This window comes from Syzygium oleosum, unplaced genomic scaffold (genome assembly GCF_021117445.2).
Source record: "Syzygium oleosum isolate NSW1041296 unplaced genomic scaffold, Sole_v2.1 Sole_v2.29, whole genome shotgun sequence".
Lineage (NCBI taxonomy): Eukaryota > Viridiplantae > Streptophyta > Magnoliopsida > Myrtales > Myrtaceae > Syzygium > Syzygium oleosum.
The window spans coordinates 1,622,856-1,635,653 of record NW_026607513.1 but is presented as its reverse complement, the minus strand read 5'-3'; the positions used below and the strand labels follow the sequence as shown (position 1 = coordinate 1,635,653).

Below are 12,798 nucleotides of genomic sequence, written 5' to 3'. Positions count from 1 at the left end.
ATGGTGCTTTTTACATCAAATAGGATCTGAGTTTAGCGGCAACATTGAAACTAATCACAAAAGTAGAACTCAATGACAAACATGTCCAAATTTAACGAGACATGAGTCTCTCAAGGTTAGAATTGCAATAGAGTGCAGACGAAGCAATCACAAATATGTCAACACTTAATTCAGAGGATTTTTAGTCCCAAGGTTTGTCTATATATACCACCAAAGAGACTTGCTCTCTAACCCATAAAAAACATAGCATCTCCCTCCTCCTTTCCATCACCTTATTCAAGGTCTTCCACTATACTTTCCCAAAGAAAAGTCTCCATGGAGATTATTGTTACATTGCCTAAGCCCAAACATCATTTGTGAGATAACCAATACTCTCGAGAGAGACCATGCGTCGACTACTCTGCAAGAGCACTGTGGCTGCCCGCCATCGTCTTGGCCACGGAGGCCTAATGTCGATGGCCATCACGATGATAGGAGTGGGAATGGCGACCCCAAAAGATTATCATGGTGACACCAAATCCGTACTTCTCCCATGCTTCACCATCCTCGTTGCCAGCGCACTGAGCTTAGCTAACGCCGACTACGTGTCGGTGTACATGCGATATGACATCATGAAGTTCCAAGAGAAGAGGGAAATGAGCGTGGGGCTTGGGAAGAGAAATTGGTTGGTCCCAAGCCCTAGTGTTGTGGCTGCTTGTGCTGCTGTGACATATTTGTGATTGCTTTGTCTGCACTCTATTGCAATTCTAACCTTTAGAGACTCATGTCTTGTTAAATTTGGACATGTTTGTCCTTGAGTTCTATTTTTGTGATTAGTTTCAATGTTGCTGCTAAATCGGATCGTATTTGATGTGAAAAGCATCATGCTAGTCGTCATAATTAAGGTTCTCACTCAAAATAGCATCACGATCACGCAGCATAAACTAAGTGAAAGGAAGACTTTGTCCATTTTGGCGCGAAAAGAATATGCAACACGAAAATGCACCTCCGGACATTTTTAGTTTCGCCAAACAACCGCAAATATCGGATTCGGAAACATCATTATGGGCTAAACAAGAGTCATGAAGTCTTTTCCCTCCTCAACCCTAAATCAAATAACATTGCCCTTAAGCCAGCCCATAACCCATCATGAGGGCTATCTCAAGTAACTGCTCCGAGCGGTTACTTGCGAATCGTATAATTACCCTTAGCAGTTCAAAAACAAAAGGGAAAAGGTCGTAATATAGAGAAGAGTGTGGTTTTTAAGAAAAGAGATACGAAAACAACGTTTCGCTCTCTTCCCTAACGTACAATCCAACGATGAACTCTCACTCTTACAATTGACAGCATTTAATCTGTGAAAACAATGTATGTTCGTTGTGTGATATACCTATTCGATTAGCATTTGTAGATTTTCTTGGGCATATTTTTTGATTGTTCGAGTTTCGGTATTTAGAAACTGTTTATCGACTGTTTGAGTTTCTTTTTATTTAGGAATCCGTTTCCTTCCAAAAGTATTGCAAAAGTCATCCAAAAGTATTTTATCTTTAATATCTATAAAATATGATGAATTAAAGGTTTTTTAGACCCTCCTTGGAGAGGGTAGAGTGCAATCTTTACTCTCAATCACTCTCAAACTTTCTTTTCTTCTTTTTTTTTTCTTTCCTTTTTTTTAGAACTTTTTATTTGACGAAATCTCTCTACAATTTATTTTGCACTCCATTCATCTCTCTCCTTTTTACTTTTGATTTTACCCTTTTTCTCTTTTTCTCTATACTTTTTTCTTTCCTTAATGCATATTGCATGTAGTTTTATTTTGATTTTTTTTTTTCTCTTTTTCCTTCTTTTTAAATTTGTTTATTCCTTTTCAATATGTTACTTTTTTCAATACTAATTCCTATGTGCTACGTTTGGTAGACCGGATATAACTTTGGATAGGATAATCAAATTATCTTATCCGACGTTTGGGTGACTTGAGTTCCGGATTTCTCCGGATATAGCCCGGATATAATCCGGATAAAATAATCCTACCTAGGAGGTGGGATAAAGCTGGATAAGATAAGTAGTATAAAAAAGAAAAAAAAAACATAGGAGAAGAAGGCCTTTTCTGCTTTTGCTAAATGAAAACGCCAGAGATCCATAAATGGAGGAGAGATTGAGTGAGAGTGCATCAAGTCCATGGCAGTTTGATCATAACGTCAATTCCACAATCAAAGACCAGCTCGCAAACTCCACCATTGTTCAACGTTGGAGCGCGGCCTAGCCATCGCTCCTCTCTCTCTCTCTCTCTAGACCCGTCGGATATGAGGCTGGCGAACTTGGATCCAAGGTTGCCGGCCTCGGAACCCTAGAGCTGGGGTTGCCTGAGGGTGGGGCTCATGCTTGGCGTTGGCCGCAGCCAAAGGTAGAGGTTGCAACCACGAGCTCGCGTTCGTAGAAACTAGAGTTTGTGGCCAACGCTTGGAGGTCAGCTGAGGCCACCCTCGTCCTCACATTAGTCATGGTCTCTACGTCTCATTCGGTGGCCTTTACGATGTTCACATTGTTGAGAAACGCTAGAAAACGTTGCTCCGGTTAGCATAGAGTAAAGATAACTAAAACAACAAGGTCTGAGAAAGTGATGATTTTGGGAAGAATGCAAACAAGGGAGAGGATTGTGATTGAGCGAAAAGATTGAGATTTGATTCGGGCACGTCTATATCCGTGTTATATCCGGTATCTACGAAACATTGTATAAGATATCATAAATCCCATCATTAATCTATCCGATCTTTATCCTATCCGACAAAAAAATTTGGACAACCAAACGCAGGCATGGAGATTTTCTGTGTTTCCTATGCAAGACTTAGCACATGAGTCAAAGTCTGATATTCTAGCAGTTGTACGAAGTTAATGTATCCTCAATGAAGGGAAACAAAAATGAGGTAGCAGATTTAATATGACATATATCTTATACAATTAATTGAACCTTGTTCATATTATTTTGAATTTCTACTTGCATGCATCAATCTTTTGTATTCCTGCTCTAAGCTATTTCTTCTATCTTTTCTTTTCTTTTTTTAATTAATTATTATCAAATAATCTATATAGCGTATCTGTGATTACATATATTTTTATCTTATTTATATTCGTGACTACGAATAAATTAATGTTGATAAATACCCTATATAGTCTATGTGCGATTTTGTATAAACGATACCCTAAATAGTGTACCCGTTATGTGGAACATACGGAATGGAATGCAATGGCAAATTCGTATATTTTATAATTATCTTAATCAGGAAAAAAATTTAAATTACATGGAGCTGTTGGACGCAAATCAAATTGTGATATGGATTTGAATTATTTCACTGGAAGCTCAATAGAAGAAAAAACAATATTCATACTAGCTATTTATATTTACACCAATGGTTTCGATATAAAAATGCATTAGTTCATTGGACATAGTTAACAAAAATATCATATCCAGAGTACTCAGTTCACTCGTGTTTAATTCGTGTAGCTATCTATATCTAATCAATTGATGATCTTCTATTTGAAAAGATATACTAAAGATGGGTTTTGGGGAGGACATGTGTCACCCCCGCAAGCTTTCATTATAATGTTTTTATTTTGTTTTATATTCACCCAACTAACCTAACCATTTCCTTTTACTTAATTTTCGATTAAAATTAGCAAGGTGGGTCGCGCTTTTTCCACTCCTTCTTATGCTAAAACACTCGTCAATACAGGATTCTGACTATTTTACTCTTCATGGGTCTCTCCTTTGTAATCATGTGTTTGGTCGTCCGGATTTCTAAACAGGATAGGACTAGATAGGATAGGATAAGAAATCCTAGGATTTCTTCATATCCTATCTACTGTTTGGTGGACTACAGATTTAAAGTCGGATAGGATAATTTTTTTTTTGTTGCTATTCACGGGTTCGGAGGAGTCAGTGAAGAAAAAAAAGCCGAGAAATTTTTTTGGTGAAAGCGCACAAGGTGTGGGGATGAAGATGACGGCGAGTGAAGCGTAGGGTTTCTGGAAAAATAGGCATTAGAAATCCTATCCGGGTCTATCCCACCCCCTCCCCCCGGATTTTTTTATCCGGTCTATATCCGACCTTATCCTATCCTGGACCATCACCAAACACAGGATAGGATAAAACATATCTTATCCTGGCTTTTATACGGTCGATCAAACGCAGCCAAATTTGTGGTTTTCTTCTTTTCTTTTCTTATGGGTCCCACTTTCTTTCATCTTCTTCCCCTCTCTTTCTCTCTTTTTAGGCAATTATCTTCCTTCCTAATACCCTTCACAGAGTTGAGGAAGATGTAGAGCGCAAGAGTCAAGATAAAACACCACTTGAAAAACAGAATGGAAACACCACCGCTTGAAGCTCCAATTCAATTTCAAACAAGCTTCTTCTACATATTCAAGTAAGAAACTACAAAACAAGCCAGGCTAGAACATCACCTCGAAAGATAGAACGACATAGAGATACAAAAATTTCTCCTCCTTAGTACAGGAAATTAGCAAAAGGGATCAAAAGAATTTCTTTGAACTCAAGTCGGTCTTCAATAAAGAGAAAATGAAGGTTGTAGCGGGATGCTTTAACTCCTCATCATGGCACTTGCCGGTATCAATTACTTAAGGGCAACAGACAATTAGATCAAGACGTAAATAAATTGTACTCCTTGACTCTCGCCACATCCACATGGACTATGCCTTGACCCTCGCCACTCGCACCATTAGTGGAGGCAAATTCTAAGTGATGTGGAGGTCTTGAGCTTCGATCACCATCACCTGCAGCTACCACATCTTTGGAGACTAATAGACCATAGAGCGCATATGAGCCACGTACAGCGTGTCCAAGCTCCATGCCTTGGGTGCCAATCCAGAAGGATAGTTGGATGTCGCCGGAGATGTGGCTTTTCTCCGCCGTGTTGCCGTTCTCAAGATGGTACCATAGTAGATCCAGCAAACTGTTCGGCATATCACGGACCGGCATGTCGGAAAGGTCGAAGTAGATGCCATCCAAGAAGGTCTCTGATGGCGAGTCCCAGACAGAAATCTCCAACATGGAGCCTTGTCGACTCAAGCTTGTTGCGGCCTCACAATTTTGATGAAATCACCCTCTGCATCCTCCTCAACTTTACCCAATGATACCATTTTTTATAAAAAACGTGAGAGGAGAATTGCTTGCAAAAGTGAAAAAAGGAGAAAGATGAAGGAAATTGGGACATGCAAGAAAACAGGAAAAAATCCAATGCATAGTAACTCTCGAATGCTGAATGATGGGACCATAAAGGGTAAAATCGCCAGGACACTGCATTGATGAGTGTTTTAGCCGATGAATGAGTGAAAAAAACGCGACCCTATTGAATTACCATTCCTCGATGTCTTAAATATTTAGTTTCTATTCAACTTAAGCATAACTTTCTTGGACAATGACATTTAAAGTAATCTCAATTTCTACCATTCATGTAGCTCTTTCATATATTCATACTAGTTTGTATGATTGGCATCACTTAAAATATAATTAAAAAAATCCTTTGCAGTAGAAAAGTAAATTTAATTGTTGATGTATATAAAAATTTCAAAGTGATTTTTGGATCTTAAGATGTCTCAAGTGCATCTTCAATTTAGTCTTAAGCTTTTTTGACAATATGTCAATTTAGTCATTCCAACAAATTTTGGCTGAAAATAACTGATGTGACGGTTTAATTAGCGCTGGCTGTTTTACGTGACACGACTATCGCTAATATAGACAATTTTATAATATTTTTTTAATTGTTATTAATTTTTTATTCTTTTTCTTTTTCTTTTCTTTTTTCCAATTCTTGACCGACAAGGTCGCCAACCGACCCTTGATTGGTTTGGGCGAGGGCCTCCACGTTTTCGTTGCCACTGGCGAGGGAGTTAGCTTCTCACCAGATCCAGGTGAGGGCTGCAACCTTCGCCCGTCGGCTAGCAAGGTCTCCGTGCCCTCATCGGCCACAGGTGAGGGCATCGGGCCCTCACCTAGATCTAGGCAAGGGCCACAACACCCTCACTAGACCAGACAAGGGTCGGCCGATAACTCGCCTGATTAGGGTTGGAAAAAAATATAAAAAAAGAGAAGAATAATAATATAAAATTCACACAAATTAGTATATTACAAAAATTATCCATATCAGCATTGGTCGTGTCACATAGGACTGCATTGAACATGAACCAAAATTCTAACGATCACATCAAATAAATTAAAAGTTCATGAACTACATCCCATATTAAGCTAAACTTCAGGGATCATATCGAACAAATTAAAATTACACGTCGGGCCAAACTTCACAAATCGTTTGTGCCGTTATCCCAAATCGGAAAATCGAAAACAAGACTTCATAGCCCAAAAAGGAAAGGAAAGGAAAAGAAAAGAAAAGGGAATATAAATCCCCCGAAATTCCACGTCACACTCCGTCGCGGCTCCCGCAACGGTTCGCGTTTCGATTCCGCCTTTCCTCTTCCTCCCCTTTCCCTTTTCTGCCTCTCTCTCTCTCTCTCATTACAAAAACGGCAAAGACGGAGGCAAAAACACACGCAGTCGAAACCCAATCCATCACCCTCCCCTCTCTCTCTCTCTCTCTCTCTCTCTCTTCTTTCTCTCTCTAGAAATCCTTCGTTCGATGCGGCGGGCAAGCTCCTCCGATTCGATCCCCGCCGCCCCCCGGCGGGTCGAAACCCTAACCCTAGCCCTCCGGCGACGCTCCCCCGCCCACTGAATTTCCTCCCCCGCCGCCACCCCCGTCGCCGCCGCCGCCGCCCACCGCCGCCCTCCCGGGCATGGATACCGAGCGAATCGCCCCGATCTCCCGAGAAAACCCTAGGAGCTTCCCCTTCAAGCCCGCCCCCAATGACCTCGTCCCGAAGCCCCTGCCCCCGCCGACGGTCCTGGACCGGTTCCGGGCCTTGCTGAAGCAGCGGGACGACGAATTCGGGGCCCCGGCCGGCGCGGGGGAGGTCGTGTCCATCTACGAGGCGGTCTTGTCGGAGTTGGTATTCAATTCGAAGCCCATCATCACCGATCTGACGATTATAGCCGGGGAGCAGCGGGAGCACGCCGAGGGCATTGCTGATGCGATTTGTTCTCGGATTATTGAGGTCCGTGGGCTTCGACAGCGTTTAGGTTTAGGGTTTTCTTTCTTGTTTTTTTTTTTTTTTGGTTTTTGCCCCCATTTTGAGATGGTTGTACAAGGATCTGGGATTTGTGAGTCAGTGTCTTGTATAAACGTGACAAAGTTGGCGCCTTTTCTTATTTTTTTGCCCCCTTCTTTCAGTGATAGTCATGTTTGATGCGATGCAATCGTGGAGGTCTCTGTGCTAAATAAGAAGCTGGTCATTTAATTTTACCTTTACTAGTTAAAACCATGTTCGATTCGATTGCAAGCTAATAATTCGGTATAAGAAGAGAAAATTTTCAACTTAAATTGAGTACTTGGCATTTGAGTGTTCGAAATTCTGCGCTAGCAAGGGGACGCTCTCTCCATTTTGCGATCAGAGTTAGCTGTAGGTGCAAAAAGATTGCGTATGGACGTTGCACCAACTGAAGAGTTTGCATTTTTGCAGGTCCCTGTTGAGCAAAAACTACCATCATTATATCTACTGGATAGCATTGTTAAGAATATTGGGAAAGATTATGTTAGGCACTTTGCGACCCGGCTACCTGAGGTGAGCCATTACACTGTAGAGCACAGTCATGTATATTATACAAAAGTATCGAGAGCTTCGGAGTACTTATTGTAGTGACTGCATTGGTTTTATGTTTTGTGAAGGTTTTCTGCGAAGCTTATAGACAAGTTGACCCTAGCCTACATGGGGCTATGCGCCACCTATTTGGCACATGGTCATCTGTTTTTCCACCACCAGTCCTTTGCAAAATTGAGTCGGAACTGCAATTTTCTTCTTCAGCCGGTAATCAACGGTCTGGCTTGTCTTCCTTGAGGGCTTCAGAATCTCCTCGACCAGCTCAATGCATTCATGTCAATCCGAAGTACGTGCGTCAGTTGGAACATTCATCTGCTGAAAGTGTAAGCCTTGGAACATTCTGCTCTTCCGTTTCTTGATTGTTATATAATAGCATATGTTATAGGCGTACTGTACTCCGCAATGATCTCTTGTACACAAATGCTCTTTTGTGGGAATTATATCTCTGCATGATCACCAATAGTTCTTTGTGTTATACATTAACTATAGTAGGTTACATACATCATTTATCGGTTGCACTTGTTATTAACATTACGATGGATTGTTAGGAGTAAATGTTGCTGAATTGGATCACTTTTACCTAGTCACTCTTCGTGTGGTACTCTAGATCTTATCTCCAGGGTTTTCACCTGCGTGGCCCAGCTTTTTCTTTTTGTATTTTTTAGGTTGGAAATCATATGATTTTGGGCTATGTTGCACCGACACGTGAAAATGGCCAACGTGTCGGTGTCGGACACGTCGACACGCGTGCGTGTCGGTGCAACATAGATTTTGGGAGGTAAAACTTAGCTAGTCTTGATTATCATTGATCAAGTTCTCCATCAAGTAATTATGGAAGTATACTATACGAAGTTGCAGAGGCTGGCTATTTTTATTCACCATGTGTCTGCAGACTTTTGCAGGAGTGATTGTGGACATCTGCGTGGTGTACTGATAGTGGTAAACTGGATGTAGATGTATCTAAAAATATTTAGATGGGTCAATTAGGTGTTAGGTTGTTGTGCTGTGGATTCAGCATCCAGGCAGGAGCTTTCAAAACTATGAACCAACATGGACATTCTCATGATGGTTAAACAGTTAAAATAAAATGAGACAACGACTCATCTTGCTAATGCCTTCGGAAGTAAAGCTCCTCTGATTTAAATGGCTGAAGACATGCTTAAATGCAGTGTGTGTGCACAAGAGTGTGTGAGAATCTGACCATGGTTTTTATTTTCACAGGTTGGAGGTGAAGCTACTAGGTCGAGGTCGACGGAAAACATTATTCGTTCATCCTATCCCCCCAGGGCGAATAAGCTTCATCCATCTTCCAATGCTGCTTTTACAAGGTCTTTGTCCCCTCTGAGAAGAGGGGCTGATATGACTTTCTCTGCAGAAATAGATGAATTTCCAGCTGATAGCACGTTGAGGAATTTTGACAGGGCATCTCCATCTCACCCTGCCTCTGAATATGACCTTGCAAGAGCGGTAGGTAGAGAGGATCAGTCAAATGATTGGCAAAGGAATCAATTTTTCGATGTTGGTCGAAAGCGTTTGGGAAGTTCTGCTGCAATGAACCTCACCAATGGACGCAATCATATGAATCCTAGAGCACTGATTGATGCATATGGAGATGACAAGAGGAAAAGTACCTCCATCCATAAGCCCAACCAAATTGAGCACTCGGACATCAGAGGAAAGGTGGCTCCCATGTCATGGCAAGATACAGAAGAGCAGGAGTTCAATTGGGAAGATATGAACCGCAGCTTGGCAGATCGTGGTAGAAGTAACGATATAGTGCAATCATCCGTTCAAACTTATGGCGGGTCAAGGGCTAGGTTGGGAGGCAGGTTTTCTAGTCGGCCTCCTGCACCTGCACGAGATGATTCCTCTATTATGGTATGCTCTTATGACCTTGATCTCAGCTTTGCCTAGTGCTTTTTCATCTTTAAAATTTTGGAAGTTTGAGATATAATCCTCTTCAGTCTTTATCCTGTGTTAGGTTGCAATACTGCTGTTCTGTTCATTTCCTGTATCACTGCTCATGTTGACAAAGATTTTGTTCTTGAAATATCGCTGGCATGCATCCTGACTAACGTATGAAACAAACTTAAGGCATGTGTTTGGTTTGGTACCACCAACCTACCCACAGAGATCCATACTTGCATGCGCAGTTTTCACCCGGTCTCCATCTCTCACATATGTTTTCAAGAAATTTGCCACGACTATAGCAGCTCCTAAATCAACTGCCAATCTCTTTCTTTGCATATTAGCTGGAATCATCATGTAAAAAATTGGGATAATTTGCTCTTTACCATGTACCGCAGTTACATTGTATGTGATTTATTTTCTGTTGGAACTGTCTGTGAAGAGTTACTATTTTTCATAACATTTGAAAGTTTAAATACTTGTGCAGTCCGGTCCTGGATCAGTTCATAAAATGCCTGGACTTCAAAGCGAGACTAATAAAATTCCTGGTTCCCGCTATTCTCAGAAACCATTGAACTTGTCAACACACACTTCCCAACAATTCCTTAATAGGGGAAGACTTTCCAATTTACATACAGTGTCTTCAGCTGGAGGTGTACCAGTAGGTGACGAGAAATTGATTTACAGAAAGATTCCCGTTGCTGAACAAGTTGACAGGACTATCCCACCCAGGATGGATTCTTCCGCTTTTGAATCCACTTATTCCGCCAATCTTCCCACATCAACTGGCACTTGGCCTGCAATTAATGTGCATAAGTCTAACTCCCTTCCTGTTAGGCCTGTACTTCCCCTGCAGAAGCAGTCTACTGGCTCGGTCATTATTTCAGGTCCTAGTACTGTTGCAAATCAAGGTGCAAATCACCCTTTGCTTATGGTTGAACAGAAACTTGATAAGTTGGATGGCAAGGAGCTACATCCTACTACGAAGTTATCAGTACGCAATCATGGTGGGTTCATGCCACTGAATCAGCAAAAGAACCAAGTGCAAAATACTCCATTTCAACCTCAGTTTCTCCCTATTCAGGAGGCTCAAGAAAAACTTATCCCATCTTCTGCAGCAATTGTGTCATCTCATATGGTAGCACCTGGATTAAATTATGGGCTTACAGGACAAGGCCACCGTCCAATTGTATCCTCAGTGCAAGCAAATCTGTTGCAAATAGCACAATCTTCTTTACCAATCCAAAACATTCCAAACAACATGATGCATTTTCAGGGTGGATCCTTGCCTCCCCTGCCTCCAGGTCCTCCTCCCGTCCCGTTGCATTCATTACCAATGTCACATATTCCCACTGCAGCTCTACCTAATAATTTAGGCGGAAGTGGGTACTCTGGTTTAATCAGTTCTCTCGTGGCTCAAGGGTTGATCTCAGTAACGAATCAGACGCCTGTACAGGTAATAGTTCAAATGTCATTTACTTGTAGCTGGTTCTATCTTTTGTTTGTTGACGTTAAACATGGATTTTGAATATATCCAGGATTCTGTTGGTGTTGATTTTAACATGGACCTTCTGAAAGTTCGTCATGATTCTGCAATAAGAGCTCTATACGACGATCTCCCAAGACAATGTACGACATGTGGCTTGAGGTTTAAGTTTCAAGAAGAGCACAGTAGCCATATGGACTGGCATGTGACCAAGAACCGAATGTCTAAGAATCGCAAGCAGAAACCTTCACGGAAATGGTTTGTAAGTACGAGCATGTGGCTCAGTGGCGCAGAGGCATTGGGAGCTGAGGCAGTTCCTGGGTTTTTGCCTGCTGAGAGCACTGAAGAAAAGAAGAGCGATGAAGAAATGGCAGTTCCTGCTGATGAAGATCAAAATGCATGTGCATTGTGTGGGGAACCTTTTGATGATTTCTATAGTGATGAGACAGAAGAATGGATGTATAAAGGAGCTGTATACATGAATGCACCTGATGGTTCAACTGCTGGAATGGATAGGTCTCAGTTAGGTCCTATTGTACATGCTAAATGCCGGTCGGAATCTAGTGAAGTATCCCCTGGAAATTTTTCCAGAGATGAAGGGGTAAGTTGCCTTCCTGACGAAAATTGGTTTTCCTTTTCGCCTATTTTATGTTGTTGCCATGCTCGAACCATGATCATTCGGCTCATGTTTCAATTGATAGGATGATGCTTGTTCTGCAATTGCTCTTCATATTCTTTTCTTCGAATAACATTTTTTTTGCTTGATGTGGCTAGAGAGTGTGAATATGTTAGCAGCATGCAATTAGTGGAATTCTTCCTATATGCTGTGATAAGATGCATAAATATGTATCTGTTATCTTCCGTGATAACCAGTCGATCTGCTGCATCTTACAATAAGACTTTGGATACATTTCTTTTAAGTTTGATAACCTGTTCATACTATGATTTAAGTGAAGAAATGGAATTTGACATTTTTTTCTCTTTGCTTTCCTCTGTGCAGGGAAATGCCGAAGAGGGTAGTCAAAGAAAACGATTGCGAAGTTAATCAGAGCAGTCTCTCTGTCTTCTGTAATGCCGTCTGTTTGTTCGGTCATTGATCTTATTCTACTGTAGTGTTGAAGCATGGGAGATAGGCTTCATGCTGAGCAATCTTGTACATGTATAGTTCAAGTTGTACCATGGCAATCATAGTAAAAGGTCGCAATCATCTCGCAATGTTTACTTTATGACGATCCTTTCAGATCGTGACAATCAAAACGACGACGAGAAGACTGTGAACAACGGCCCACATCTTTTAATGCTAATTGTATTGGAGGATTTCATGGAAAAGTTCTGTGGGTTAAAGTATTGTTATTCAAAAGAAAATGGGAGGCAATCCCTCCTCTTTGGTGGTTGGAGTCATTTGGTAGTTGCAGGGTAGCTTTTCCTTTCTTTTCTTTTCCTCATGCTTGGAATATCTAGTATTGGCTTGTTCGCCAAACTAGTGAGCTTATTATCTTTTATCAGTAGATCCGTCCCCAGAGGGAAGCGACACCTGATTGAATCATGTGGCTTAGTAATCAACTTCATGATTTTATATTTTGTCGCCGGTATGGTGATGCTTAACTTGATATAGGCAATGACCAGTAACGTTTTCAGATTTGTTTGGAAAGATCTCGCGCGAAGCAGATGATTGCTCCTTCAATGTGATTGTCAATGGT

General features: G+C 41.3%; 1 protein-coding gene across 3 annotated transcripts; it reads left to right on the top strand.

Annotated features, from left to right (window-relative positions):
• The first annotated feature begins 6,534 nt into the window (after positions 1-6,534).
• On the top strand, positions 6,535-12,749 carry LOC115677873 (polyadenylation and cleavage factor homolog 4). Of its 3 annotated transcripts, XM_056303789.1 has the most exons (8): positions 6,535-7,101; positions 7,567-7,668; positions 7,773-8,027; positions 8,926-9,032; positions 9,126-9,582; positions 10,100-11,068; positions 11,151-11,699; positions 12,099-12,749. In XM_056303789.1, the coding sequence occupies exons 1-8, from the start codon at positions 6,784-6,786 to the stop codon at positions 12,141-12,143; spliced, it is 2,802 nt and encodes a 933-aa protein (XP_056159764.1). In that variant the 5' UTR covers positions 6,535-6,783; the 3' UTR covers positions 12,144-12,749. The 3 variants fall into 3 exon arrangements, with proteins under 3 accessions (XP_056159764.1, XP_030456973.2, XP_030456974.2); XM_030601113.2 differs by having other exon boundaries at positions 8,926-9,582; XM_030601114.2 differs by having other exon boundaries at positions 6,537-7,101; positions 8,926-9,582; positions 10,178-11,068.
• Positions 12,750-12,798: the final 49 nt, after the last annotated feature.